Genomic DNA, 27,500 nt, shown 5'->3' with positions numbered 1-27,500 from the left:
TATGTATGTATGTATGTATGTATATATATATATATACATATATATGCATTAGAGATGCGCGGTTTGCAGGCACAACCGCGGAGTCCGCGGATTATCCGCGGATCGGGCGGATGAAATTAAAAAAAATTAGATTTTATCCGCGGGTCGGGTCGGGTGGTTGAAATAAAAAAAGATTAGATTTTAAATAGATTCAGGCGGGTGGCAGTTAAACCAATTGGGAAATATATATACATAGTTAAATGTTGTTACCCACATACGAAAAACGAGCAGGCACCTGCAGCATATGCTGGGGCCCCTTCCCCCGAGAGGGCCCCACCGGGAGCCGTAGCTGAGGCGATCCGCGAGAAGGGCCCGACGCACGTCCGGGGGTCACCACCGCGCCCACCGCACCGACACCCCGCCTCGTCCGCCTTCGCCGCGGCCGGGGTCACGCGCAGCAGGTAAGCAGCTTACCTGCCCGCCACCCCCGTGGCCGGGGGCTCGTAACAGGGGTCACTCCGCGCGCCCCGCCCGCGCAGCTTACCTGCCCGCCACCCCTGTTGCCGGGGGCTCGTAACAGGGGTCACTCCGCGCGCAGTGCGCTCACGAAAGGGGTGGGGCTCACCCTGGTTGATATAGACAGCAGCTAGGACGGTGGCCATGGAAGTTGGAACCCGCTAAGGAGTGTGTAACAACCCACCTACCGAATCAACTAGCCCTGAAAATGGATGGCGCTGGATCGTCGGGCCCATATACCCGGCCGTCGCCGGCAGCGAGACGCGCTTGGAGGTGCGCTCAGCGCGGCTCCCATATGATTGCGCACTGGTGTGCGTCTGGGTCGTGACAGCGTGGCACGCGAATGTCTGTGCTGCATTGGATCGGTCTCCTTTCTTTAACAGGCAAAAGCTTTATAACCTCACTAATGCCTTGCATCGTCTTTATTAGATATATAACAACGGGCGGGTGCGGGCGGATGCGGTTCTGATCAAATGTTAGATCGGGTGGATTGCGGATGGTTGACGACTTTCTGATGCGGTTGCGGATGAAATAATTGCCTATCCGCGCATCTCTAATATGCATATATATATATATATATATATTTAAAAAAATATATATATATATATATGTGTATGTATATATATATATATATAAAAAAATATATATATATATATGTATATATATATATGTATGTATACATATATATGCATATATATATATATATATATATATATATATATATATATATATATATATATATATATATATATATATACATACATACATATAACGTGACATCATCACGCTTGGAATATATATATGTATATATGTATGTATATATACATATATATACTGTATGTATATACATACATACATATATAATTATATATAAATACACACATGTATATATATATATATATATGTATGTATATATACATATATATACTGTATGTATATACATACATATATTTATAATTATATATAAATACACACATGTATATATATATATATATATATGTATGTATATATACATATATATACTGTATGTATATACATACATATATATATAATTATATATAAATACACACATATATATATATATATATATATATATATATATATATATATATATATATATATATATATATATATATATATATATATATATATATATATATGTATATATATATATATATATATATATATATATATATATATATATATATATATATATATATATATATATATATATATATATATATATATATACATTTTTTAACCCAATGTGGCCCCCGGATCAAAAAGTTTGGGGACCCCTGATCTACAAAATAAAGAAGACGCATTGCATGAGGACCTTAGATGATGACATCATAATCCATCAAACTTGTCCGACGACTTAAATAAATGCAATAAGATTCTTTATTAAACTCATGACTTCTTTTGACATGACTCATGTTCAAAGACAACAGGAGGACGACATTTGGCGCCCGACTTCACGCCAACTGAGACTGACTGCTATCAGCTGTCGACAACAAAGTGCAGATGAACTCTGTGGATTCCAGATGCACTTTGTTGACGTCAACGACTCAGCTGTAGCGTGAAGTATGCGCAGTGACAAGGCGGGACACGCAGCGCCAACTAGACGGAATGCCAGGAAGTAACAATGGCACAACAAGACACTCCCGTGGTGGTTGCAGCACCTGGAAGTTCACACTTTCAGGAATTAGCCAACAAAGTATGTCCTTGTAGTGACCTTGTTTGAGTGACATCCAGAGCAATGACACTTGGAGGAAGGGCTGGGAACTTTTTCACAATAAAAGTGTGTCATATTGGTCGATATCGATGAAATATTGATATTTTTTTTAGAATCAGGGGGGGAAAAAACTGTATTTTCCGGACTATAGAGCGCACCAGTATATAAGCCACACCCACTACATTTCAGAAGAATTTTTTATTTTCCATATATAAGCCACACTATAAGTCGCAGATATATATATGTTGTAAAATGAGTTACTTACACAAAAATATTGTTCATTTACATACCTTAATTGTTTACAAATGATGTCTGTTACAAGGCAGTAAAACGGCCGATCAAACAAAACAGAAGTCATGGTCACGGACACACTAGCTGCGCAAGCTAGCTCTTATGGTGAATTTACTGAGGAATTTGTGAAACTGAAACAATACAAAAAGCATTCCCTTGTAAGTTAATTATACTAACACGGACACTCGTAAACGTGTTAGCGTATTGGCGAATGCTAACGACGCTAGCGTCATTACATCACAATAGCATGTACAAATATGCATGAGAACACTCCTGCAGACATCACACAGGACAGTTTAAGAGTAAGAATAGTTTTAGTCATATTGTAACTAACTGTATTTTGTAACACGGCAGTAAAACGGCCGATCAAACAAAACAGAAGTCATGGTCATGGACACACTAGCTGCGCAAGCTAGCTCTTATAGTGAATTTACTGAGGAATTTGTGAAACTGAAACAATACAAAAAGCATTCCGTTGTAAGTTAATAATACTAACACGGACACTCGTAAACGTGTTAGCGTATTGGCGAATGCTAACGACGCTAGCGTCATTACATCACAATAGCATGTACAAATATGCATGAGAACACTCCTGCAGACATCACACAGGACAGTTTAATAGTAAGAATAGTTTTAGTTATATTGTAACTAACTGTATTTTGTAACACGGCAGTAAAACGGCCGATCAAACAAAACAGAAGTCATCGTCATGGCTGCGGAAGCCAGCTTTTCAATCAGCTAAACAGACTCAATAACTCCACGGGGACGTTTTGGTGAATTTACTGAGGGATTTGTGAAAGTGAAACAATACAAAAAGCATGTAAGATAATAACACGGACACTCGTAAATCTGTTAGTATATTAGCTAATGCTAACAACGCTAGCTTCATTACATCACGATAGCACGTACAAATATGCATGAGGACACTCCTACAGACATTACACCGGACAGTTTAATAGTAAGAATTGTTTTAGTTGTATTGTAACTAACTGTATTTTGTAACACGGCAGTAAAACGGCCGATCAAACAAAACAAAAGTCATGGTCATGGACACACTAGCTGCGCAAGCTAGCTCTTATAGTGAATTTACTGAGGAATTTGTGAAACTGAAACAATACAAAAAGCATTCCCTTGTAAGTTAATTATACTAACACAGACACTCGTAAACGTGTTAGCGTATTGGGTAATGCTAACGACGCTCGCGTCATTACATCACAATAGCATGTACAAATATGCATGACAACACTCCTGCAGACATCACACAGGACAGTTTAAGAGTAAGAATTGTTTTAGTTATATTGTAACTAACTGTATTTTGTAACACGGCAGTAAAACGGCCGATCAAACAAAACAGAAGTCATGGTCATGGACACACTAGCTGCGCAAGCTAGCTCTTATGGTGAATTTACTGAGGAATTTGTGAAACTGAAACAATACAAAAAGCATTCCCTTGTAAGTTAATTATACTAACACGGACACTCGTAAACGTGTTAGCATATTAGCTAATGCTAACGACGCAAGCGTCATTACATCACAATAGCATTTACAAATATGCATGAGAACACTCATGCAGACATCACACAGGACAGTTTAAGAGTAAGAATAGTTTTAGTTATATTGTAACTAACTGTATTTTGTAACACGGCAGTAAAACGGACAATCAAACAAAACAGAAGTCATGGTCATGGACACACTAGCTGGGCAAGCTAGCTCTTATGGTGAATTTACTGAGGAATTTGTGAAACTGAAACAATACAAAAAGCATTCCCTTGTAAGTTAATTACACTAACACGGACACTCGTAAACGTGTTAGCGTATTAGCTAATGCTAACGACGCTAGCGTCATTACATCACAATAGCATGTACAAATATGCATGAGAACACCCCTGCAGACATCACACAGGACAGTTTAAGAGTAAGAATAGTTTTAGTTATATTGTAACTAACTGTATTTTGTAACACGGCAGTAAAACGGCTGATCAAACAAAACAAAAGTCATGGTCATGGACACACTAGCTGCGCAAGCTAGCTCTTATGGTGAATTTACTGAGGAATTTGTGAAACTGAAACAATACAAAAAGCATTCCGTTGTAAGTTAATAATACTAACACGGACACTCGTAAACGTGTTAGCGTATTGGCGAATGCTAACGACGCTAGCGTCATTACATCACAATAGCATGTACAAATATGCATGAGAACACTCCTGCAGACATCACACAGGACAGTTTAATAGTAAGAATTGTTTTAGTCATATTGTAACTAACTGTATTTTGTAACACGGCAGTAAAACGGCTGATCAAACAAAACAGGAGTCATCGTCATAGCTGCGGAAGCTAGCTTTTCAATCAGCTAAACAGACTCAATAAATCCACGGGGACGTTTTGGTGAATTTACTGAGGCATTTGTGAAACTGAAACAATACAAAAAGCATGTAAGATAATAACACGGACACTCGTAAATATGCTAACATATTAGCTAATGCTAATGACGCTAGCTTCATTACATCACGATAGCACGTACAAATATGCATGAGGACACTCCTACAGACATTACACCGGACGGTTTAAGAGTAAGAATAGTTTTAGTTATATTGTAACTAACTGTATTTTGTAGCACGGCAGTAAAACGGCTGATCAAACAAAACAGAAGTCATCGTCATGGCTGCGGAAGCTAGCTTTTCAATCAGCTAAACAGACTCAATAACTCCACGGGGACGTTTTGGTGAATTTACTGAGGGATTTGTGAAAGTGAAACAATACAAAAAGCATGTAAGATAATAACACGGACACTCGTAAATATGTTAGCGTATTAGCTAATGCTAACGACGCTAGCGTCATTACATCACAATAGCATGTACAAATATGCATGACAACACTCCTGCAGACATCACACAGGACAGTTTAATAGTAAGAATTGTTTTAGTCATATTGTAACTAACTGTATTTTGTAACACGGCAGTAAAACGGCCGATCAAACAAAACAGAAGTCATCGTCATGGCTGCGGAAGCCAGCTTTTCAATCAGCTAAACAGACTCAATAACTCCACGGGGACGTTTTGGTGAATTTACTGAGGAATTTGTGAAAGTGAAACAATACAAAAAGCATGTAAGATAATAACACGGACACTCGTAAATATGTTAGCGTATTAGCTAATGCTAACGACGCTAGCGTCATTACATCACAATAGCATTTACAAATATGCATGAGAACACTCCTACAGACATTACACAGGACAGTTTAAGAGTAAGAATAGTTTTAGTTATATTGTAACTAACTGTATTTTGTAACACGGCAGTAAAACGGCCGATCAAACAAAACAGAAGTCATCGTCATGGCTGCGGAAGCTAGCTTTTCAATCAGCTAAACAGACTCACTCCACGGGGGCGTTTTGGTGAATTTACTGAGGAATTTGTGAAAGTGAAACGATACAAAAAGCATGTAAGATAATAACACGGACACTCGTAAATATGCTAACATATTAGCTAATGCCAACGACGCTAGCTTCATTACATCACGATAGCACGTACAAATATGCATGAAAACACTCCTACAGACATTACACCGGACGGTTTAATAGTAAGAATTGTTTTAGTTATATTGTAAAACTTACAAACGTTGCCTGGAGTGATGAATGGAGAATCCATATGAGTAGAAACGTTATGGACGCCATCAAAAAGCGTTACCACATTCTACATTCATATTAATTCACTGTTACATGTGGCCCTCATCATTTTGACGTGGCCCCCAGGAGTTTGACACATTGGCCTATCCCCCTGATTTTTCATTCATTCATTCATTCATTTGACATTTACTGCAACAGAAAAAAATATATTTCAGTTTTGCCTTAAAAAAACAAAAACTGGCAGCTGAGTCGCCACAATTTGACTGTAAAATTAGTGGTGGTTTTACAGCACATTACTTTAAATACAAAAACACTAATGTCGATTTTTTTACAGTCAAATTCTGGCCACTGTAAAATCTATTGTCATTTTTACAGCGTACAATTTGATGGATAACTTGCTTTCTTTATTTTTATTACTGTTCTTTCACTTTTTCTTTTTCTTTTTTAAGTTTAAAAATCCCTTTAAAATTTAAAATTTGAATTCTAAAATTGTAATTTTAATTCACAATTCTTAAATTTAAATGTATTAAATTTATTACATTTATTAAATGTATCAAATTTACTTAAATTAAACATTTTAAATTCTAATTTAAATGTATTTCAAATGTATTTAAATTTAAATTTGTATTTAAATTTAAAATTTAGATTTAAATTTTAAATTTAATACAGTAAAATTCTGGCCACTGTAAAATCTATTGTCATTTTTACAGCGTACAATTTGATGGATAACTTGCTTTCTTTATTTTTATTACTGTTCTTTCACTTTTTCTTTTTTTTTTTTAAGTTTAAAAATCCCTTTAAAATTTAAAATTTTAATTCTAAAATTTTAATTTAAATTCACAATTCTTAAATTTAAATGTATTAAATTTATTACATTTATTAAATGTATCAAATTTACTTAAATTAAACATTTTAAATTCTAATTTAAATGTATTTCAAATGTATTTAAATTTAAATTTGTATTTAAATTTAAAATTTAGATTTAAATTTTAAATTTAATACAGTAAAATTCTGGCCACTGTAAAATCTATTGTCATTTTTACAGCGTACAATTTGATGGATAACTTGCTTTCTTTATTTTTATTACTGTTCTTTCACTTTTTCTTTTTTTTTTTTAAGTTTAAAAATCCCTTTAAAATTTTAATTCTAAAATTTTAATTTTAATTCACAATTCTTAAATTTAAATGTATTAAATTTATTACATTTATTAAATGTATCAAATTTACTTAAATTAAACATTTTTAATTCTAATTTAAATGTATTTCAAATGTATTTAAATTTAAATTTGTATTTAAATTTAAAATTTAGATTTAAATTTTAAATTTAATACAGTAAAATTCTGGCCACTGTAAAATCTATTGTCATTTTTACAGCGTACAATTTGATGGATAACTCTTTATTTTTATTACTGTTCTTTCACTTTTTCTTTTTTTTTTTTAAGTTTAAAAATCACTTTAAAATTTAAAATGTAAAATTTTGATTCTAAAATTTTAATTTTAATTCACAATTCTTAAATTTAAATGTATTAAATTTATTACATTTATTAAATGTATCAAATTTACTTAAATTAAACATTTTAAATTCTAATTTAAATGTATTTCAAATGTATTTAAATTTAAATTTGTATTTAAATTTAAAATTTAGATTTAAATTTTAAATTTAATACAGTAAAATTCTGGCCACTGTAAAATCTATTGTCATTTTTACAGCGTACAATTTGATGGATAACTCTTTATTTTTATTACTGTTCTTTCACTTTTTCTTTTTTTTTTTTAAGTTTAAAAATCCCTTTAAAATTTAAAATTTTGATTCTAAAATTGTAATTTTAATTCACAATTCTTAAATTTAAATGTATTAAATTTATTACATTTATTAAATGTATCAAATCTACTTAAATTAAACATTTAAATTAATCATTTCAAATGTATTTAAATTTAAATTTGTATTTAAATTTTAAATTTATATTTAAATTTTAAATTTTAAATTTTAAATTTTAAATTTTAAATTTTGAATTTTAAATTTAAATTACATTTAAATTACATTTTAATTACATTTTAGTTAATTTAGATTTAGATTCTTAAACTGTCATATATATACAGGGGATTATTTCACTCTTTAAAAAAAGTTTCAAATATATGATGGCATATTTCTGGCATTATTAGAGAATATTCAAGTCTAAAAGCAGCACGTGTATTTTGTGGAAGGGACACATTTCCTAAGAAAAAACAAAAGTACTTTATCGGCACATTTCATTCCAAGGCCACGATAAATGATGTGGCGGCCCAGACCTGGCCCCCGGTCCTCTAGTTTGACACCTGAGTTCTAGACAAGCAGTAGTTTACAATATTTGTTTCATTTGTCCACGGCCGGAAGATGGAACGGCACTACTACTTCCGGTTCGAAGCTTTAAACAGCAGGAATTCACATTCACCCAGCAGCACCTGCAGATAATACTAACACAGACACTCGCAAAAGTGTTAGCATATTAGCTCATGCTAACAACGCTAGCTCACGATAGTACGTACAAATATCACACATGAGACGATTTAGTAAGTAAGAATGGTTTTAGTTATATTGTTAACGTAGCTTGGAGCGACGAATGAAGAATCCTACTTCCAGTTCAAGGCATTAACCAGGAAGTACATTTTCAACCCGAAAAAACCTGCGGTGGGCAAACTGGTCCACCAGATGGCGCCGTAACACGAGCAATAACACACCGTTTCAGTCCTCTGCTGGGAAACTGCTGAACACAAAGCATTGGCAGAAAAACTATCCACGAGTTAGCCGCACCCTTTTATAAGCCGCAGGGTTCAAAGTATAGGAAAAAAAGTAGCCGTGACTGTGAAAAAGTAGAATAACGTGAAACCTTTTATCATCTTGTTGATGAATTGAGGTGTAACATTCTTCTCCTGGCTGTCATGAACACAAACTCTTGACTATTGTCATCTCTTGCCCGCATGGATTTGTCAACTCTGGAAAAACCGCCCATGTGGCGTGTCAGGTTACCATGCCATCGTCAAATAGGATCCGCCAAAACCTCCCTGGCACCCAAACTTTAAGTGAAGTCCTCCAGGAAGGTGAACATGAACATTCTTGGTGTAGTCCTGGTCTGAACACGTGTGCTATCTGACATCTTTTAAATACCTGCTACTTCCTGTTCTTCACTGAAGTCACAATATTGCATCATCACTCTGTGGATATCCAATACTTTGATCATGGTTTACTTCCATAAATCGCTTTTTTCTCTTTCAGTCAAGACTGGAATCCAAATTCTAAACCAGTTTCTCAAAATAAATCATTTCTGACACAAAAAACAATTCATTATTTTATCAATGTTTATTTACATCCCTTAATTGTTTCCCGATTTAATTTAAATGGCCCTTCACTTTATTTCATGTGATATGCTGTTTTAATTTATTTGGCCTGCCGCTGTATTTTATGTGATACGCCTTATTAATTTATGTGGCCTGCCGTATAATTTTTTTTTTTTTTAATTTAAAAATCCCTTTAAAATTTAAAATTTTGATTCTAAAATTTAAAATTTAAAATTGTAATTCTAAAATTTTAATTTTAATTCACAATTCTTAAATTTAAATGTATTCAATTTATTAAATGTATTCAATTTACTTAAATTAAACATTTTAAATTATAATTTAAATGTATTTAAAATGTATTTAAATGTACATTTTATTTAAATTTAAAATTTAGATTTAAATTTTAAATTTAATACAGTAAAATTCTGGCCACTGTAAAATCTATTGTCATTTTTACAGCGTACAATTTGATGGATAACTTGCTTTCTTTATTTTTATTACTGTTCTTTCACTTTTTCTTCTTTTTTTTTAAGTTTAAAAATCCCTTTAAAATTTAAAATTTTGATTCTAAAATTTAAAATTTAAAATTTAAATTCTAAAATTTTAATTTTAATTCACAATTCTTAAATTTAAATGTATTCAATTTATTAAATGTATTCAATTTACTTAAATTAAACATTTTAAATTATAATTTAAATGTATTTAAAATGTATTTAAATTTACATTTTATTTAAATTTAAAATTTAGATTTAAATTTTAAATTTAATACAGTAAAATTCTGGCCACTGAAATCTATTGTCATTTTTACAGCGCACAATTTGATGGATAACTTGCTTTCTTTATTTTTATTACTGTTCTTTCACTTTTTCTTTTTTTTTTTAAGTTTAAAAATCCCTTTAAAATTTAAAATTTAAAATTTAAATTCTAAAATTGTAATTTTAATTCACAATTCTTAAATTTAAATGTATTAAATTTATTACATTTATTAAATGTATCAAATTTACTTAAATCAAACATTTTAAATTCTAATTTAAATGTATTTCAAATGTATTTAAATTTTAATTTGTATTTAAATTTTAAATTTTAAATTTAAATTACATTTTAATTACATTTTAATTAATTTAGATTTAGATTCTTAAAATGTCATATATATACAGGGGATCATTTCCAAACGGTGTCTGTAACAAGGCAGTAAAATGGCCGATCAAACAAAACAGAAGTCATGGTCATGGACCCGCTAGCTGCGCAAGCTAACTCTCCAATCAGCTAAACAGACTCAATGGTGAATTTACGAAACTGAAACAATACAAAGTCTGTTAGCATTTTAGCGAATGCTAACGACGCTAGCTTCGGTACATTACGATAGCAGGTACAAATATGCATGAAAACACTCGTACAGACATCACACATGGGACGCTTTAGTAAGTAAAAATAGTTGTAGTTGTATTGTTAAAACTTAAAAACGTTGCTTTGAGTGATGAACGAAGAATCCACGAGGAAAAACGCTATGGACGGCTTAGAAGACTGAGCGGTCAGTCTAAACAAAAAGGTAATGCAGCGAACTCATCCAAAAGATGGCACCTTACCAGTGTCTATGTGTTTCCTTTCAACTATTTGCGTTATGGGCGTCAACGTAGAAAAAATCCATAAATTAGCCGCGCCGTTTTAAGAGTCGCAGAGTACAAAGCGTAGGAAAAACGTCCGGATTTTAGGGTATTTATTAATTGGAAGCTTTGATTTTGCAGTGTAGTCTGTAGTAATAATGTGATGAAGCAAAAAAAAGGGTGAAACCATGACTGAGGTGGGTGTGTATGCATGTTTGTGTCGTCCAATCACACGCCAACTACCACCTTGTGTCGTCCAATCACACGCCAACTACCACCTTGTCCTCCATTCCACCTTTTGTCTTGTGTGTCTTTCCTGTGTGTCTTTTTGAGCATGGGTGGATGTACCGTATGTGCTGGTCTTCTTACCTGCAGCACCTAGACCACAACAGATCTGTAGCTAGTGCCGCCGCCCCAGACGCGGCTCACCTCTCTCTCGTCTGTTGGCAGTGGCGTTGCCCGCTCTGGCCGGGCAGTACCCCATGTTCAGCGCGGCGCCTACAGCCAAGCTGATGGAGGAGGGCAAGGTGCACGCCATGGAGCACCTGATGAACCCTCTGGCCTTGCAACACCCGGAACACGCGGCCGCCCCTGCTGCTGCCGCCACCGTGCTGCCGGTGTCCACTCCGCCCCCTTTTCAGGTCAGCCAAAGTACCCTATTGATGGAGTTTGTAGGGCACCATTGAATAAAAAATAAAATAAATACATAGATGTAAATAAATAAATGAATATGATGAATAATAAATACAATAAATAAATAGTCAATAAATAAACTGAATAGATAGTTATGATAAAAAAGTAAACATAAATAAATTAAATAACTAAAATCAAAGAAATAAATATATATAAAAACTGGAATAAATAAATAGAGGTACATTAAATAATAACAAAAATGTAAGAAATAAAGAGATACAAATAAATACGATAAATAAATGGATATAATAAATTACTTCAATAATGTATAAAATAAATACATAGACTTTATAAATAAATTAAACAAATAGATATAATTAATAAATAAAAGGATGAATAAAATTAAAGGAAATAGATGTAATAAATAGAATATATCAATAGATAAATAAAATGATAAATCAAATAGATAAATAGATATAATAAATACAATAAATAAATAAAGTTGGAAATGAAATAAATAAATAGATATAATAAAAAGGTTCAATAGATAAATAAAATGATAAATCAAATAAATAAATATATATAATGAATACAATAAATAAATAAAGTTGGAAATGAAATAAATAAATAGATATAATAATTACAATGAATAAATACAATAAATAAAAAGGTAAAATAAATAAATAAACTAATTAAATAGATATAAATAAATATATATAATATATACATAAAATAAATATAAGTAATAAATAAATAAATACAATAATAGATAGATATTCATAAAATAAAAGATATAAATAGACATAAATAAATAAAACACATACAGTGAATAAAATAGATGTAAATAAATAAATGAATATGATAAATAAATACAATAATGGATCAAATAAATAAATAATCAATAGATGGACTAAATAAATAGTTATGATAAAAAATCAAATAAATAAATAGATATAATGAATACAATAAATAAATAAAGTTGGAAATGAAATTCATAAATAGATATAATAATTACAATGAATAAATACAATGAATAAAAAGGTTAAATAAATAAATAAACTAATTAAATAGATATAAATAAATATATATAATATATACATAAAATAAATATAAGTAATAAATAAATACAATAATAGATAGATATTCATAAAATAAAAGATATAAATAGACATAAATAAATAAAACACATACAGTGAATAAAATAGATGTAAATAAATAAATGAATATGATAAATAAATACAATAATGGATCAAATAAATAAATAATCAATAGATGGACTAAATAAATAGTTATGATAAAAAATCAAATAAATAAATAGATATAATGAATACAATAAATAAATAAAGTTGGAAATGAAATTCATAAATAGATATAATAATTACAATGAATAAATACAATAAATAAAAAGGTAAAATAAATAAATAAACTAATTAAATAGATATAAATAAATATATATAATATATACATAAAATAAATATAAGTAATAAATAAATAAATACAATAATAGATAGATATTCATAAAATAAAAGATATAAATAGACATAAATAAATAAAACACATACAGTGAATAAAATAGATGTAAATAAATAAATGAATATGATAAATAAATACAATAATGGATCAAATAAATAAATAATCAATAGATGGACTAAATAAATAGTTATGATAAAAAAATCAAATAAATAAATAGATATAATGAATACAATAAATAAATAAAGTTGGAAATGAAATTCATAAATAGATATAATGATTACAATGAATAAATACAATAAATAAAAAGGTAAAATAAATAAATAAACTAATTAAATAGATATAAATAAATATATATAATATATACATAAAATAAATATAAGTAATAAATAAATACAATAATAGATAGATATTCATAAAATAAAAGATATAAATAGACATAAATAAATAAAACACATACAGTGAATATAATAGATGTAAATAAATAAATGAATATGATAGATAAATAAATACAATAATGGATCAAATAAATAAATAATCAATAGATGGACTAAATAAATAGTTATGATAAAAAATCAAATAAATAAATAATATGATAAATACAATTAAATAAATAAATATATACAAAACAGAATAAATACATTAAATAAGTACATTAAATAATAAATTAAATAAATAAATATATACAAATAAATATTACAAATACATTGATATAATCAATCACATAAATAAAGAGACATAATAAATAAACTAAATAAATAGGTATAATAAACCAATGAATAAGATGAGATTAAAATTAAAGGAATACATAGATGTAATAAATAGAATAAATAAACAGATACAATAAATACATCAATCAAATGATAAATAAATTAATAAATAAATACAATTTTAAATCAAATAAATACATAGATGTAATAAACAAATGATAAATGTATAAATAAATGATAAATAAATAGGTATACAGTTTGTATTGTATGCTGTACAAATAAATACGCCGCTGTCGTCCATCCAGGGTCGTCCCATCACTCCCGTCTACGCCATGACCCACAGCGTTCCCCGCATCTCAGCGGCGGCGGCCGGCGGTCTGTACGGCGCGAGTTACGTCCCCATCACAAACTACAACACGGCGGCACTGGCCGCCCTGCAGAAGAACGCGGCGGTGGCTGCCGCGGCGTACGGAGGCTACGCCGGCTACGCCGTGCCGCAGGCCTTCCCCGCCGCCGCCTTCCAGATGCCCCTCCCAGACATCTACCAGTATTGATGCGCCCGCCGTGAGTCCCAGGGCCTTCTCCTGCTGCCTGGCACTGCATCTTTGGGACTTCACACACGCCATCTTGTCCACTCATCACACACAGGTGGTCTACTTGTGTGTGTGTGTGTGTGGGGGGGGGGGCAACATCTCTCACCCCCCCCCCCCCCCCCCGCCAGCATCAGTTGCTGTAGCAACAAGACCTAAAGGTACATTGAAGTATTTATGAAGAGAAGACATATTTAACTTGGAGGATTATTAATACTCTCAGATATTCAATACTACAAATATTATTCAGACTAAAGGACCTTCTAGAACACGGGTGTCAGACTCTGAGGGCCACATCGTTTTTATGGGCCGCTTGGAACCCAGAAGAATTGATGAATGTACAACTCACCCCATGACATCATTACACCATTGTCTGGGTCACATGTGTCCGACTCAAGGCCAAACCTCAAATTATCTGGCCTGCCGCATCATTTTATGTGATATGTTTCATTATTTTATGTGGCCTGCCACATCATTTTATGTGATATGCCTCATTATTTTATGTGGCCTGCCACATCATTTTATGTGATATGCCTCATTATTTTATGTGGCCTGCCACATCATTTTATGTGATATGCCTCATTATTCTATGTGGCCTGCCACATCATTTTATGTGATATGCCTCATTATTTTATGTGGCCTGCCACATCATTTTATGTGATATGCCTCATTCATTTATGTGGCCTGCCGCATCATTTTATGTGATATGCCTCATTTTATGTGACATGCCTCATTTTTAAGTGGCCTGCCACATCATTTCATGTGATATGCCTCATTTTTAAGTGGCCTGCCACATAATTTTATGTGATATGACACATTAATTTGAAGTGGCCTGCCACATCCTTTTATGTGATATGCCTCATTCATGTATGTGGCCTGCCACATCATTTTATGTGATATGACACATTAATTTTAAGTGGCCTGTCACATAATTTTATGTGATATGACGCATTAATTTTAAATGGCCTGCCACACATCATTTTATGTGATATGATGCAATAATTTTTGTGGCCTGCCACATCATTTTATGTGATATGATGCAATAATTTACGTGGCCTGTCACATCATTTTATGTGATATGCCTCATTATTTTATGTGGCCTGCCACATCATTTTATGTGATATGCCTCATTATTTTATGTGGCCTGCCACATCATTTTATGTGATATGCCTCATTATTCTATGTGGCCTGCCACATCATTTTATGTGATATGCCTCATTATTTTATGTGGCCTGCCACATCATTTTATGTGATATGCCTCATTCATTTATGTGGCCTGCCGCATCATTTTATGTGATATGCCTCATTTTATGTGACATGCCTCATTTTTAAGTGGCCTGCCACATCATTTCATGTGATATGCCTCATTTTTAAGTGGCCTGCCACATAATTTTATGTGATATGACACATTAATTTGAAGTGGCCTGCCACATCCTTTTATGTGATATGCCTCATTCATGTATGTGGCCTGCCACATCATTTTATGTGACATGACACATTAATTTTAAGTGGCCTGTCACATAATTTTATGTGATATGACGCGTTAATTTTAAATGGCCTGCCACATAATTTTATGTGATATGATGCAATAATTTTATGTGGCCTGCCACATCATTTTATGTGATATGCCTCATTATTTTATGTGGCCTGCCACATAATTTTATGTGATATGCCTCATTCATTTATGTGGCCTGCCGCATCATTTTATGTGATATGCCTCGTTTTATGTGACATGCCTCATTTTTAAGTGGCCTGCCACATCATTTCATGTGATATGCCTCATTTTTAAGTGGCCTGCCACATCATTTTATGTGATATGACACATTAATTTTAAGTGGCCTGCCACATCCTTTTATGTGATATGCCTCATTCATGTATGTGGCCTGCCACATCATTTTATGTGATATGACACATTAATTTTAAGTGGCCTGTCACATAATTTTATGTGATATGACGCGTTAATTTTAAATGGCCTGCCACATAATTTTATGTGATATGATGCAATAATTTTATGTGGCCTGCCACATCATTTTATGTGATATGCCTCATTATTTTATGTGGCCTGCCACATAATTTTATGTGATATGCCTCATTCATTTATGTGGCCTGCCGCATCATTTTATGTGATATGCCTCGTTTTATGTGACATGCCTCATTTTTAAGTGGCCTGCCACATCATTTCATGTGATATGCCTCATTTTTAAGTGGCCTGCCACATCATTTTATGTGATATGACACATTAATTTTAAGTGGCCTGCCACATCCTTTTATGTGATATGCCTCATTCATGTATGTGGCCTGCCACATCATTTTATGTGATATGACACATTAATTTTAAGTGGCCTGTCACATAATTTTATGTGATATGACGCATTAATTTTAAATGGCCTGCCACACATCATTTTATGTGATATGATGCAATAATTTTTGTGGCCTGCCACATCATTTTATGTGATATGATGCAATAATTTATGTGGCCTGCCGCATCATTTTATGTGATATGCCACATTAATTTATATGGACCGCCACATCATTTTATGTGATACACCTTATTAATTTATGTGGCCTGCCGTAAAATTTTATGTGATATGCCTTATTAATTTATGTGGCCTGCCGTATAATTTTATGTGATATGATGCGGTAATTTATGCGCTCTGCCGCATCATCTTATGTGGTCCTGTTGCATCATTATATGTTTTCCACCGCTTCATTTTACGTGGCCTGCCGTATTTTTGTATCTCGTCCATCACTTTGTTTTAAGTGTCCCGCCACATCATTTTGCGTGTCCCGCCACAACATTTTATGTGGCCTGCCGCATCATTTTATCACTCTAATATTTTGTGGTCCTTCAATTATCTCTAATTGTAGCCATCAAAAAGCGTTACCACATTCTACATTCATATTTATTCACGGTTACATGTGGCCTTCATCATTTTGATGTGATTTTTTTTACAGTCAAATTCTGGCCACTGTAAAATCTATTGTCATTTTTACAGCGTACAATTTGATGGATAACTTGCTTTCTTTATTTTTATTACTGTTATTTCACTTCTTTTTTTTTAAGTTTAAAAATCCCCTTAAAATTTAAAATTTAAATTCAAAAATTTAGTTTTAAGTTCACAATTCTTAAATTTTAATTAAAATGTATTAAATGTATTAAATTTATTAAATGTATTACATTTACTTAAATTAAAAATGTTAAATTCTAATTTAAATATATTTCAAATGTATTTAAATTTAAATTTTTATTTAAATTTAAATTTTTATTTAAATTCAAATTAAAATTCAAATTAAAATTTTACATTAAAATTTAAATTTAAATTTAAAATTTAAATAAAAAATTAAATTTAAATTAAATTTAAATTAAATTTAAATTAAATTTAAATTAAATTTAAATTAAATTTAAATTAAATTTAAATTAAATTTAAATGAAGTTTAAATTAAATTTAAATTAGATTTAAATTAAATTTAAATTAATTTTAAATTAATTACTTTAATTTAGATTTAGATTCTTAAAATTTCATATATATATATACAGGGAATTATTTCACTCTTTAAAAAAAGTTTCAAATATATGATGGTATATTTCTGGCATTATTAGAGAATATTCAAGTCTAAAAGCAGCACGTGTATTTTGTGGAAGGGACACATTTCCTAAGAAAACACAAAAGTATTTTATTGGCACATTTTAGTCCAAGGCCACAATAAATGATGTGGCGGTTCAGACCTGGCCCCCGGTCCTCCAGTTTGACACCTGAGTTCTAGACAAGCAGTAGTTTACAATATTTGTTTCATTCGTCCACATTCAACTTTTAAGCACTGCAAACTAAACATCTGGGAAGTAGATCATGCCATAGGGAGGGGATTTACACGGCCCCGCTCGTCGCGCTTTACCCGACACATGAAACGTGACGAATTAGGGGATTGCACGATTCAATGTTGAATTTCTTCAAATGCGTTTTGTGGCGATTCCCACCTGGACCACAGCGTCAGTTGCTACGTAGACTGGCGCTTTCCATCATTTTCAGCAGACTGCATTGCAAAATCCTCCTACGCGAGATCCGCCCAGGAATAGGGTCATATGAATCTCTTCCCTACCGTCGTTTTTTTTCCCCCCTCACTTTGAGGGTTGAAGTTTGGAAAGCAATCCACTTTTTAAGGATAGTCCAAGTTCCTGAGCCGCACCTGGACCGTCTAGTCCGTCCACCATGGCGGTTCTTGGTACTCCTCCATTCTTTTCTCACGAAGGACACTTGGCTTCTTGCGTCGTCGCTGCTTTTTTTTTGTTTTTTTTGGTAACTTTTCTTGGTGAATTTGAAGAAATGTCCCCAGCTGTGATTGGATAGATGCTTTGTGGGCGGAGTCAGAGACATTTTTCACACCTGGGGACCGAGACTGAACCTTTCTCTCTCACTTATTATGTCTTTCTAGTCTTTTGTGGTGTGAAGGTGAACAAATATGCAGACACATTCTTCAAAGTTCACACTCCAGTCTGCAACAAGTGCCTTGAAGCTTTAGAAGTCTTGCAGGTGACGCAGACAAAGCACACCTGAGTGGACGCTTGGCTCCAGTTTGAGGTTGCAGTCAAGTTGCTTTCTCCGCCTCCAAACTCTGCTTGCAAATGTCAAGTTGAGCACACAAATTGTCTGCAAGTGGGAATCAACACTCGACTCGCTGAAGTCAAAAGCACAACTTTCTCCAGCAGGTGTCCAAGGTCCAGCTTCATTCATACAGCCATCCATTTTCTACCGCTTGTCCCTTTTCGGGTTGCGGGGGGTGCTAAAAATTAGTTATTCATCCCCATTCTAAATTCAAAATGTTCAAAAATTTTTTTTTTTTTTTTTTTAATATATATATATAGGAATCCGTTTTTTTTAATATATTTTTTAGGCCATCTCTGCAACCAGAAGGAGTTTTTATAAGTCTTGTCACCTGGAGGCATGGCCTCAAATTTATGCGTAAAATGCAAATTTTATGAATGACAGGCGATTCATATAAAAATATTTACCTTTTTTTTTTTTTTTTTTATATATATATGGATCCATTTTTTTTAAATATATTTTTTAGGCCATTTCTGTGAAGCAGAAGGAGTTTCTATACATGATGTCACCTGGAGGCATGGGCTCAAATTGAAACGTAAAATGCAAATTTTATGAATTACAGGCAATTCATATAAAAATCTTTAAAAAAAATAATAATAATAATTTTTTTGTTTTTTAATATTTTATATTTTTTTATGAATTTTTAAAATAGGAATTCCATTTTTTTAAATATTTTTTTAGGCCATCTCCGTGCAACCAGAAGGAGTTTTTATACATGATGTCACCTGGAGGCATGGGATCAAATTGAAGCGTAAAATGCAAATTTTATGAAATACAGGCAATACATATAAAAATCTTTTAAAAAATATATTATATTTTTTTGTTTTTTAATATTTTATATTTTTTAATGATTTTTTTAAATAGGAATCCATTTTTTAAAATATTTTTTCAGGCCATCTCCGTGCAACCAGAAGGCGTTTTTATACATGATGTCACCTGGAGGCATGGGATCAAATTGAAGCATAAAATGCAAATTTTATGAATGACAGAGCGATTCATATAAAAATATTTACCTTTTTTTTTTTTTTTTTTTTTTTTTTCATTATTTTTTTTAATATGGATCCATTTTTTTTTTAAATATGTCACCTGGAGGCATGGGCTCAAATTGAAGCGTAAAATGCTAATTTTATGAATTACAGGCATTTCATATAAAAATCTTAAAAAAAAAATAATAATAATGTTTTTTTGTTTTTTAATATTTTATATTTTTTTATGAATTTTTAAAATAGGAATTCCATTTTTTTAAATATTTTTTTAGGCCATCTCCGTGCAACCAGAAGGAGTTTTTATACATGATGTCACCTGGAGGCCTGGGCTCAAATTGAAGCGTAAAATGCTAATTTTATGAATTACAGGCAATTCATATAAAAATCTTTTAAAAAATATATTATATTTTTTTGTTTTTTAATATTTTATATTTTTTAATGAATTTTTTAAATAGGAATCCCATTTTTTAAAATATTTTTTTAGGCCATCTCCGTGCAACCAGAAGGAGTTTTTATACATGATATCACCTGGAGGCATGGGAACAAATTGAAGCGTAAAATGCTAATTTTATGAATGACAGAGCGCTTCATATAAAAATATTTACTTTTTTTTTCATTTTAATTATATATTTTTTTATTTTTTTTTAATATGGATCTTTTTTTTTTTAATATATTTTTTTAGGCCATCTCCGTGCAACCAGAAGGAGCTTTTATACATGATGTCACCTGGAGGCATGGGATCAAATTGAAGCGTAAAATGCAAATTTTATTAATGATAGGGCGTTTTTTTTGTTGTTTTTTTGTTTTTTTATATGGATCCATTTTTTATATTTTTTTTAGGTCATCTCCGTGCAACCAGAAGGAGTTTTTATAAGTCTTGTCACCTGGAGGCATAGCATCAAATGTATGCGTAAAATGCAAATTTTATGAATTACAGGCAATACATATAAAAATCTTTAAAAAAATATATTATATTTTTTTGTTTTTTAATATTTTATATTTTTTAATGATTTTTTTAAATAGGAATCCATTTTTTTAAATATTTTTTCAGGCCATCTCCGTGCAACCAGAATGAGTTTTTATACATGATGTCACCTGGAGGCATGGGATCAAATTGAAGCGTAAAATGCTAATTTTATGAATGACAGAGCGATTCATATAAAAATATTGACCTTTTTTTTTTTTTTTTTTTTTTTTTTTTTTTTTTTTTAATATGGATCCATTTTTTTAAAATATATTTTTTAGGCCATCTCCGTGCAACCAGAAGGAGCTTTTATACATGATGTCACCTGGAGGCATGGGATCAAATTGAAGCGTAAAATGCTAATTCTACGAATGACAGGCGATTCATATAAAAATATTTACCTTTTTTTTTTTTTTTTTTTTTTTTTTTTTTTTTATATAGATCCATTTTTTTTAAATATATTTTTTAGGCCATTTCTGTGAACCAGAAGGAGTTTTTATACATGATGTCACCTGGAGGCATGGGCTCAAATTGACGTAAAATGCAAATTTTGTGAATGACAGGGCGATTCATATAAAAATGCTAACCTTTTTTAAAAAAAAAATTTTTATTTTTTTTATAGGAATCCATTTTTTTTAAATATATTTTTTAGGCCATCTCCGTGCAACCAGATGGAGTTTTAATACATCATGTTACCTGGAGGCATTTTTTCAAATTAATTCTTAAAATGCAAATTTGATGAATGACAGGCGATTCATATAAATAATGACATTTTTTTATTATTTTTTTTTTTATTTATCTTTTTTTTTTTTTTATAGGAGTAAATTTTTTCAAAATATATTTTTTAGGTCATCTCCGTGCAACCAGAAGGAGTTTTTATACATGATGTCACCTGGAGGCATGGGATCAAATTAACGCGTAAAATGCAAATTTTATGAATGACAGGGCGATTCATATAAAAATGTTTGCCTTATGTATTATCCTAGCCGCTTTCTGCTCCGTCACTGATAAGAATATAATGGCAGAGTCACCCGCATTGTCTCAAAACATGCATCGAATTAAATTCACATTTATAAGTTTCATTTAAATAAAAAGTTGTGGAAAAAATATGTTCTTATCGGAGTTGAGTTTGCCAGGTTTAAACATTTAAAATATATTAAAATGTCCACAAATTTTTGGTTATTATTAAACAATTTCTTTACCATAATTTTCAAAATCAAAATAAATTCAAATTTAATTTCAAAAGTATATAAAATGGTTTCACTTAAATAAAAAACGTACTTGAGTTAGTCAGGTTTATAAATTGACGTTTCAATGTTAAAATTCCACACTTTTTTATTTTTTATTAATTGACCATTTAATTCCCATTATGTCATTTTAGTACAAAACATCCGTCAAATTAAATTCACATTGAATCAAAAAGGTACAAAAAAATTAAAGATGTAAAAAATTTTTATTTTTATTTTACTTAGCTGAATTAGCCAGGTTTATAAATGTATGTTTTATCCATCCATCCATTTTCTACCGCTTGTCCCTCTTGGGGCCGCAGGGGGTGCTGGAGCCTATCTCAACTGCATTACAGCCTTTTAATCACATTTTTTTTTTCAATTGAACCATTTATTTACTAATAATTAATTTTGGTTAAAAAAAAAAACATGCATCAAATAAGTAAAAAAAAAACAAACAAAAAACCGTTTCACTGAAATAAAAAGATGTGGGGAAAATATGTTCTTATCGGAGTTGAGTTCGCCAGGTTTAAACATTTAAAATATATTAAAATGTCCACAAATTTTTGGTTATTATTAAACAATTTCTTTACCATAATTTTCAAAATCAAAATAAATTAAAATTTAATTTCAAAAGTATATAAAATGGTTTCACTTAAAAAAACAAACGTTGTACTTTGATATCGGAGTTGAGTTAGTCAGGTTTATAAATTGACGTTTCAATGTTAAAATTCCACAGTTGTTTTTTTTTAAATTAATTGACCATTTAATTCCCATTATGTCATTTTAGTACAAAACATCCGTCAAATTAAATTCACATTGAATCAAAAAGGTAAAAAAAAAAAAAAAGATGTAAAAAAGTTTTTATTTTATTTTACTTATCGGAGTTGAATTAGCCAGGTTTATAAATGTTTCTTTTATCCATGCGTCCATTTTCTACCGCTTGTCCCTCTTGGGGCCGCAGGGGGTGCTGGAGCCTATCTCAACTGCATTCCAGCCTTTTAATCACATTTTTTTTTCAATTGAACCATTTATTTACTAATAATTAATTTTGGTTAAAAAAAAAAACATGCATCAAATAAGTAAAAAAATACAAAAAAAAAACGTTTCACTGAAATAAAAAGATGTGGGAAAACATTTATTGTCAGAGTTGAGTTAGTCAGGTTTATAAATTTACGTTTCAATGTTGTTAAAAAATTATTTATTAATATTAATTAACCATTTCTTTCCCGTTATGTCATTTTAGTACAGAACATGCATCAAATGTAATAAAAAAAAGTTAAAAAAAATAATAAGGTGTGAAAATAAATTGTAATGGGGGGCCCCTTTGAACAAAATTCTGCTTAGGACCCCAGTTCATCTAGAACGGCCCCCGCGGGTGACATTTGGAGGGTTGAATTTCATTAGCAACTTTAGAATCAAGACCAACATTTGGCCGCAAACTAAATGACAAAAAAAACAACTCCGGGCAGGACTGAATAAACTCGGCTTCTTCCTACTCCTTTTCCAAACAAACGCAATTGTTACTTTATTTTGAAGAGAGAATAAAAGAGGCCACTTTACAAAAATGTGCTACCAATTATTGGTAACACTTTAGTATGGGGAACATATTCACCATTAATTATTAAAATTAGTAACATATTGGCTCTTAATTAGTCATTATTACTTATTAGTGCCTTATTCTGCATGGCCTTATTATACAAGCAATACGTCATTAACTAGGAGTCTTCCCTCAATAACCTCACAATTATTGCTTATTAGTAACCCTAACCTTTAATCCTAATGTTCCCCTAGTGTCCAAGTCTTTTATGTTCCCCATACTAAAGTGTTACCCATTTATTTTCTGTGGTGGATTGTTTTAGGCGAGGACTTTGGACACCGCAGCTCGGAAGGAAGTGCCCACTGTAACAAAATAAAAGTCTTTTCCACAACGTCAAACTACACTGGAAGTACACCCTGCAGGTTTCTCCATCTCATGTGTTCTTTTACCATATTGAATTAATATATGTTGTGTGTGTGTGTGTGTGACGTCAGAAGAAAAGGTCTAATATATTCCAAAACTTTTCTCTATTAACATTTTTTTGAAAGAGTAGTTGTTGTTTTTTCTTCCTTTTTTGCTAAAAGTGTGTCCACTAGTTTGAAGCATTCATATTGTTTATTATTACGTGTTTATTTTGTACCGTTTTGAAGTGGATTTGCTGGTGTTGCGAGCGGGATGCTTTTATTTTGAAGTAGCCAAGACAAAAAAAGGCTGGCGAGCATTATTTTTGTAACTTCCTGCTTCTGCTAACTGATAATTGCTGTTTGCTTTCTTATTGGCTGCATTTGAGCCGACAAAAACGCTCCACAGACGTTGTTGGAACGATCTGAATATTATTGGAGGTGTCTCAACTCTTTGTGCCTTATCGCCAACATGTGCTTTTACTTTGTAGACCTTGAAGACTGACTTCCTTCTGAGGATGATGCAAGCTTTTCTGCCTTCTTATATATTTATAGTGCCAAATAGACAAATAAAGCTTTTTGAAAAGTCCTTGTTTTGTGTCTTCTCACTACTTGTTTCCTTTTCCACCCAGCAGGAAATGCTGGATATTGACTTAGTCAGTTCAGGGTCATTTTAATGTGGCCCTCCACGTCATTTTAAAGTGGGCCGTCGTGTTATTTTATGTGGTCTGCCACATCATATATGTGGTCGTGGCACACAACATCATTTTAAAGTGTTCCCCCATAGTTTTTTTTGGTCAGCTACATCACTTTAATGTGGCCTGTCCCGTGATTTTAACATGGCACGCCACATAATTCAAATGTGGTCCTCCATGTCAGTTTATGTGGTCCGCCACATCATTTTATATGGCCTGTGACGTCATTTCATGTGGTCCGCCACTTCATTTTAAGGTGGCCATCCCGTGATTTTAACATGGCACACCACATAATTTTAACGTGGTCCCCCACGTCATTTTAAAGTGACCCGCCATAGTAGATTGATTGATTGATTGATTGTAAGGGATCTGCCACATCATTTATGTGGTCAGCTACATCACTTTAATGTGGCCTGTCCCATGATTTTAAAATGGCACGCCACATAATTCAAATGCGGTCCTCCACGTCAGTTTATGTGGTCCGCCACTTCATTTTATATGGCCTGTGACGTCATTTCAAGTGGTCCGCCACATCATTTTAAAGTGGCCATCCCATAATTTTAATATGGCATGCCACATAATTCAAATGTGGTCCTCCACGTCAGTTTATGTGGTCAGCCACATCATTTTATATGGCCTGTGACGTCATTTCATGTGGTCCGCCACTTCATTTTAAGGTGGCCATCCTATAATTTTAACATGGCACACCACATAATTTTAACGTGGTCCCCCACATCATTTTAAAGTGACCCGCCATAGTAGATTGATTGATTGATTGATTGTAAGGGATCTGCCACATCATTTATGTGGTCAGCTACATCACTTTAAAGTGGCCTGTCCCATGATTTTAACATAATTCAAATGTGGTCCTCCACGTCAGTTTATGTGGTCCGCCGCATCATTTTAAATGGCCTGTCACGTCATTTCATGTGGTCCGCCACATGTTGCACACTTTAATGTGGCCTGTGACGTCATTTCATGTGGTCCGCCACATCATTTTAAGGTGGCCATCCCATAATTTTAACATGGCACACCACATAATTTTAATGTGGTCCCCCCCGTCATTTTAAAGTGACCCGCCATAGTAGATTGATTGATTGATTGATTGATTGATTGATTGATTGTAAGGGATCTGCCACATCATTTATGTGGTCAGCTACATCACTTTAATGTGGCCTGTCCCATGATTTTAACATAATTCAAATGTGGTCCTCCACGTCAGTTTATGTGGTCCGCCGCTTCATTTTAAATGGCCTGTCACGTCATTTCATGTGGTCCGCCACATGTTGCACACTTTAATGTGGCCTGTGACGTCATTTCATGTCGTCCGCCACTTCATTTTAAGGTGGCCATCCTATAATTTTAACATGGCACACCACATAATTTTAACGTGGTCCCCCACGTCATTTTAAAGTGACCCGCCATAGTAGATTGATTGATTGATTGATTGATTGATTGTAAGGGATCTGCCACATCATTTATGTGGTCAGCTACATCACTTTAAAGTGGCCTGTCCCATGATTTTAACATAATTCAAATGTGGTCCTCCACGTCAGTTTACGTGGTCCGTCACATCATTTTAAATGGCCTGTCACGTCATTTCATGTGGTCCGCCACATCACTTTAATGTGGCCTGTGACGTCATTTCATGTGGTCCGCCACATCATTTTAATGTGGCCATCCCATAATTTTAACATGGCACACCACATAATTTTAACGTGGTCTCCCACGTCATTTTAAAGTGACCCGCCATAGTAGATTGATTGATTGATTGATTGATTGATTGTAAGGGATCTGCCACATCATTTATGTGGTCAGCTACATCACTTTAAAGTGGCCTGTCCCATAATTTTAACATAATTCAAATGTGGTCCTCCACGTCAGTTTATGTGGTCCGCCACATCATTTTAAATGGCCTGTGACGTCATTTCATGTGGTCCGCCACTTCATTTTAAGGTGGCCATCCTATAATTTTAACATGGCACACCACATAATTTTAACGTGGTCCCCCACGTCATTTTAAAGTGACCCGCCATAGTTGATTGATTGATTGTAAGGGATCTGCCACATCATTTATGTGGTCAGCTACATCACTTTAATGTGGCCTGTCCCATGATTTTAATATGGCACGCCACATAATTCAAATGTGGTCCTCCACGTCAGTTTATGTGGTCCGCCACATCATTTTATATGGCCTGTGACGTCATTTCATGTGGTCCGCCACATCATTTTAAGGTGGCCATCCCATAATTTTAACATGGCACACCACATAATTTTAACGTGGTCCCCCACATCATTTTAAAGTGACCCGCCATAGTAGATTGATTGATTGATTGATTGATTGATTGTAAGGGATCTGCCACATCATTTATGTGGTCAGCTACATCACTTTAATGTGGCCTGTCCCATAATTTTAACATAATTCAAATGTGGTCCTCCACGTCAGTTTATATGGTCCCCCACATCATTTTATATGGCCTGTGACGTCATTTCATGTGGTCCGCCACTTCATTTTAAGGTGGCCATCCTATAATTTTAACATGGCACACCACATAATTTTAATGTGGTCCCCCATGTCATTTTAAAGTGACCCGCCATAGTAGATTGATTGATTGATTGAT

The 27,500-nt window shown here is 32.6% G+C and overlaps 1 protein-coding gene across 9 annotated transcripts in view; it reads left to right on the top strand.

Moving 5' to 3' along the window:
• Positions 1-14,556, top strand: part of rbm47 (RNA binding motif protein 47) — a 166,702-nt gene extending 152,146 nt beyond the window's left edge. For all 9 annotated transcript variants that reach the window (XM_061984434.2, XM_061984428.2, XM_061984433.2 and 6 more), the window contains 2 exons: positions 11,514-11,704; positions 14,182-14,556. In XM_061984434.2, the coding sequence (XP_061840418.1) occupies positions 11,514-11,704; positions 14,182-14,430 (440 nt within the window). In that variant the 3' untranslated portion in view covers positions 14,431-14,556. The remainder of the gene's footprint in view (positions 1-11,513; positions 11,705-14,181) is intronic.
• The last annotated feature ends 12,944 nt before the right edge of the window (positions 14,557-27,500 follow it).

Source organism: Nerophis lumbriciformis, linkage group LG25 (genome assembly GCF_033978685.3).
Source record: "Nerophis lumbriciformis linkage group LG25, RoL_Nlum_v2.1, whole genome shotgun sequence".
Lineage (NCBI taxonomy): Eukaryota > Metazoa > Chordata > Actinopteri > Syngnathiformes > Syngnathidae > Nerophis > Nerophis lumbriciformis.
The sequence above is the reverse complement of the archived record's forward strand: the minus strand, read 5'-3'. Positions and strand labels throughout refer to the sequence as shown.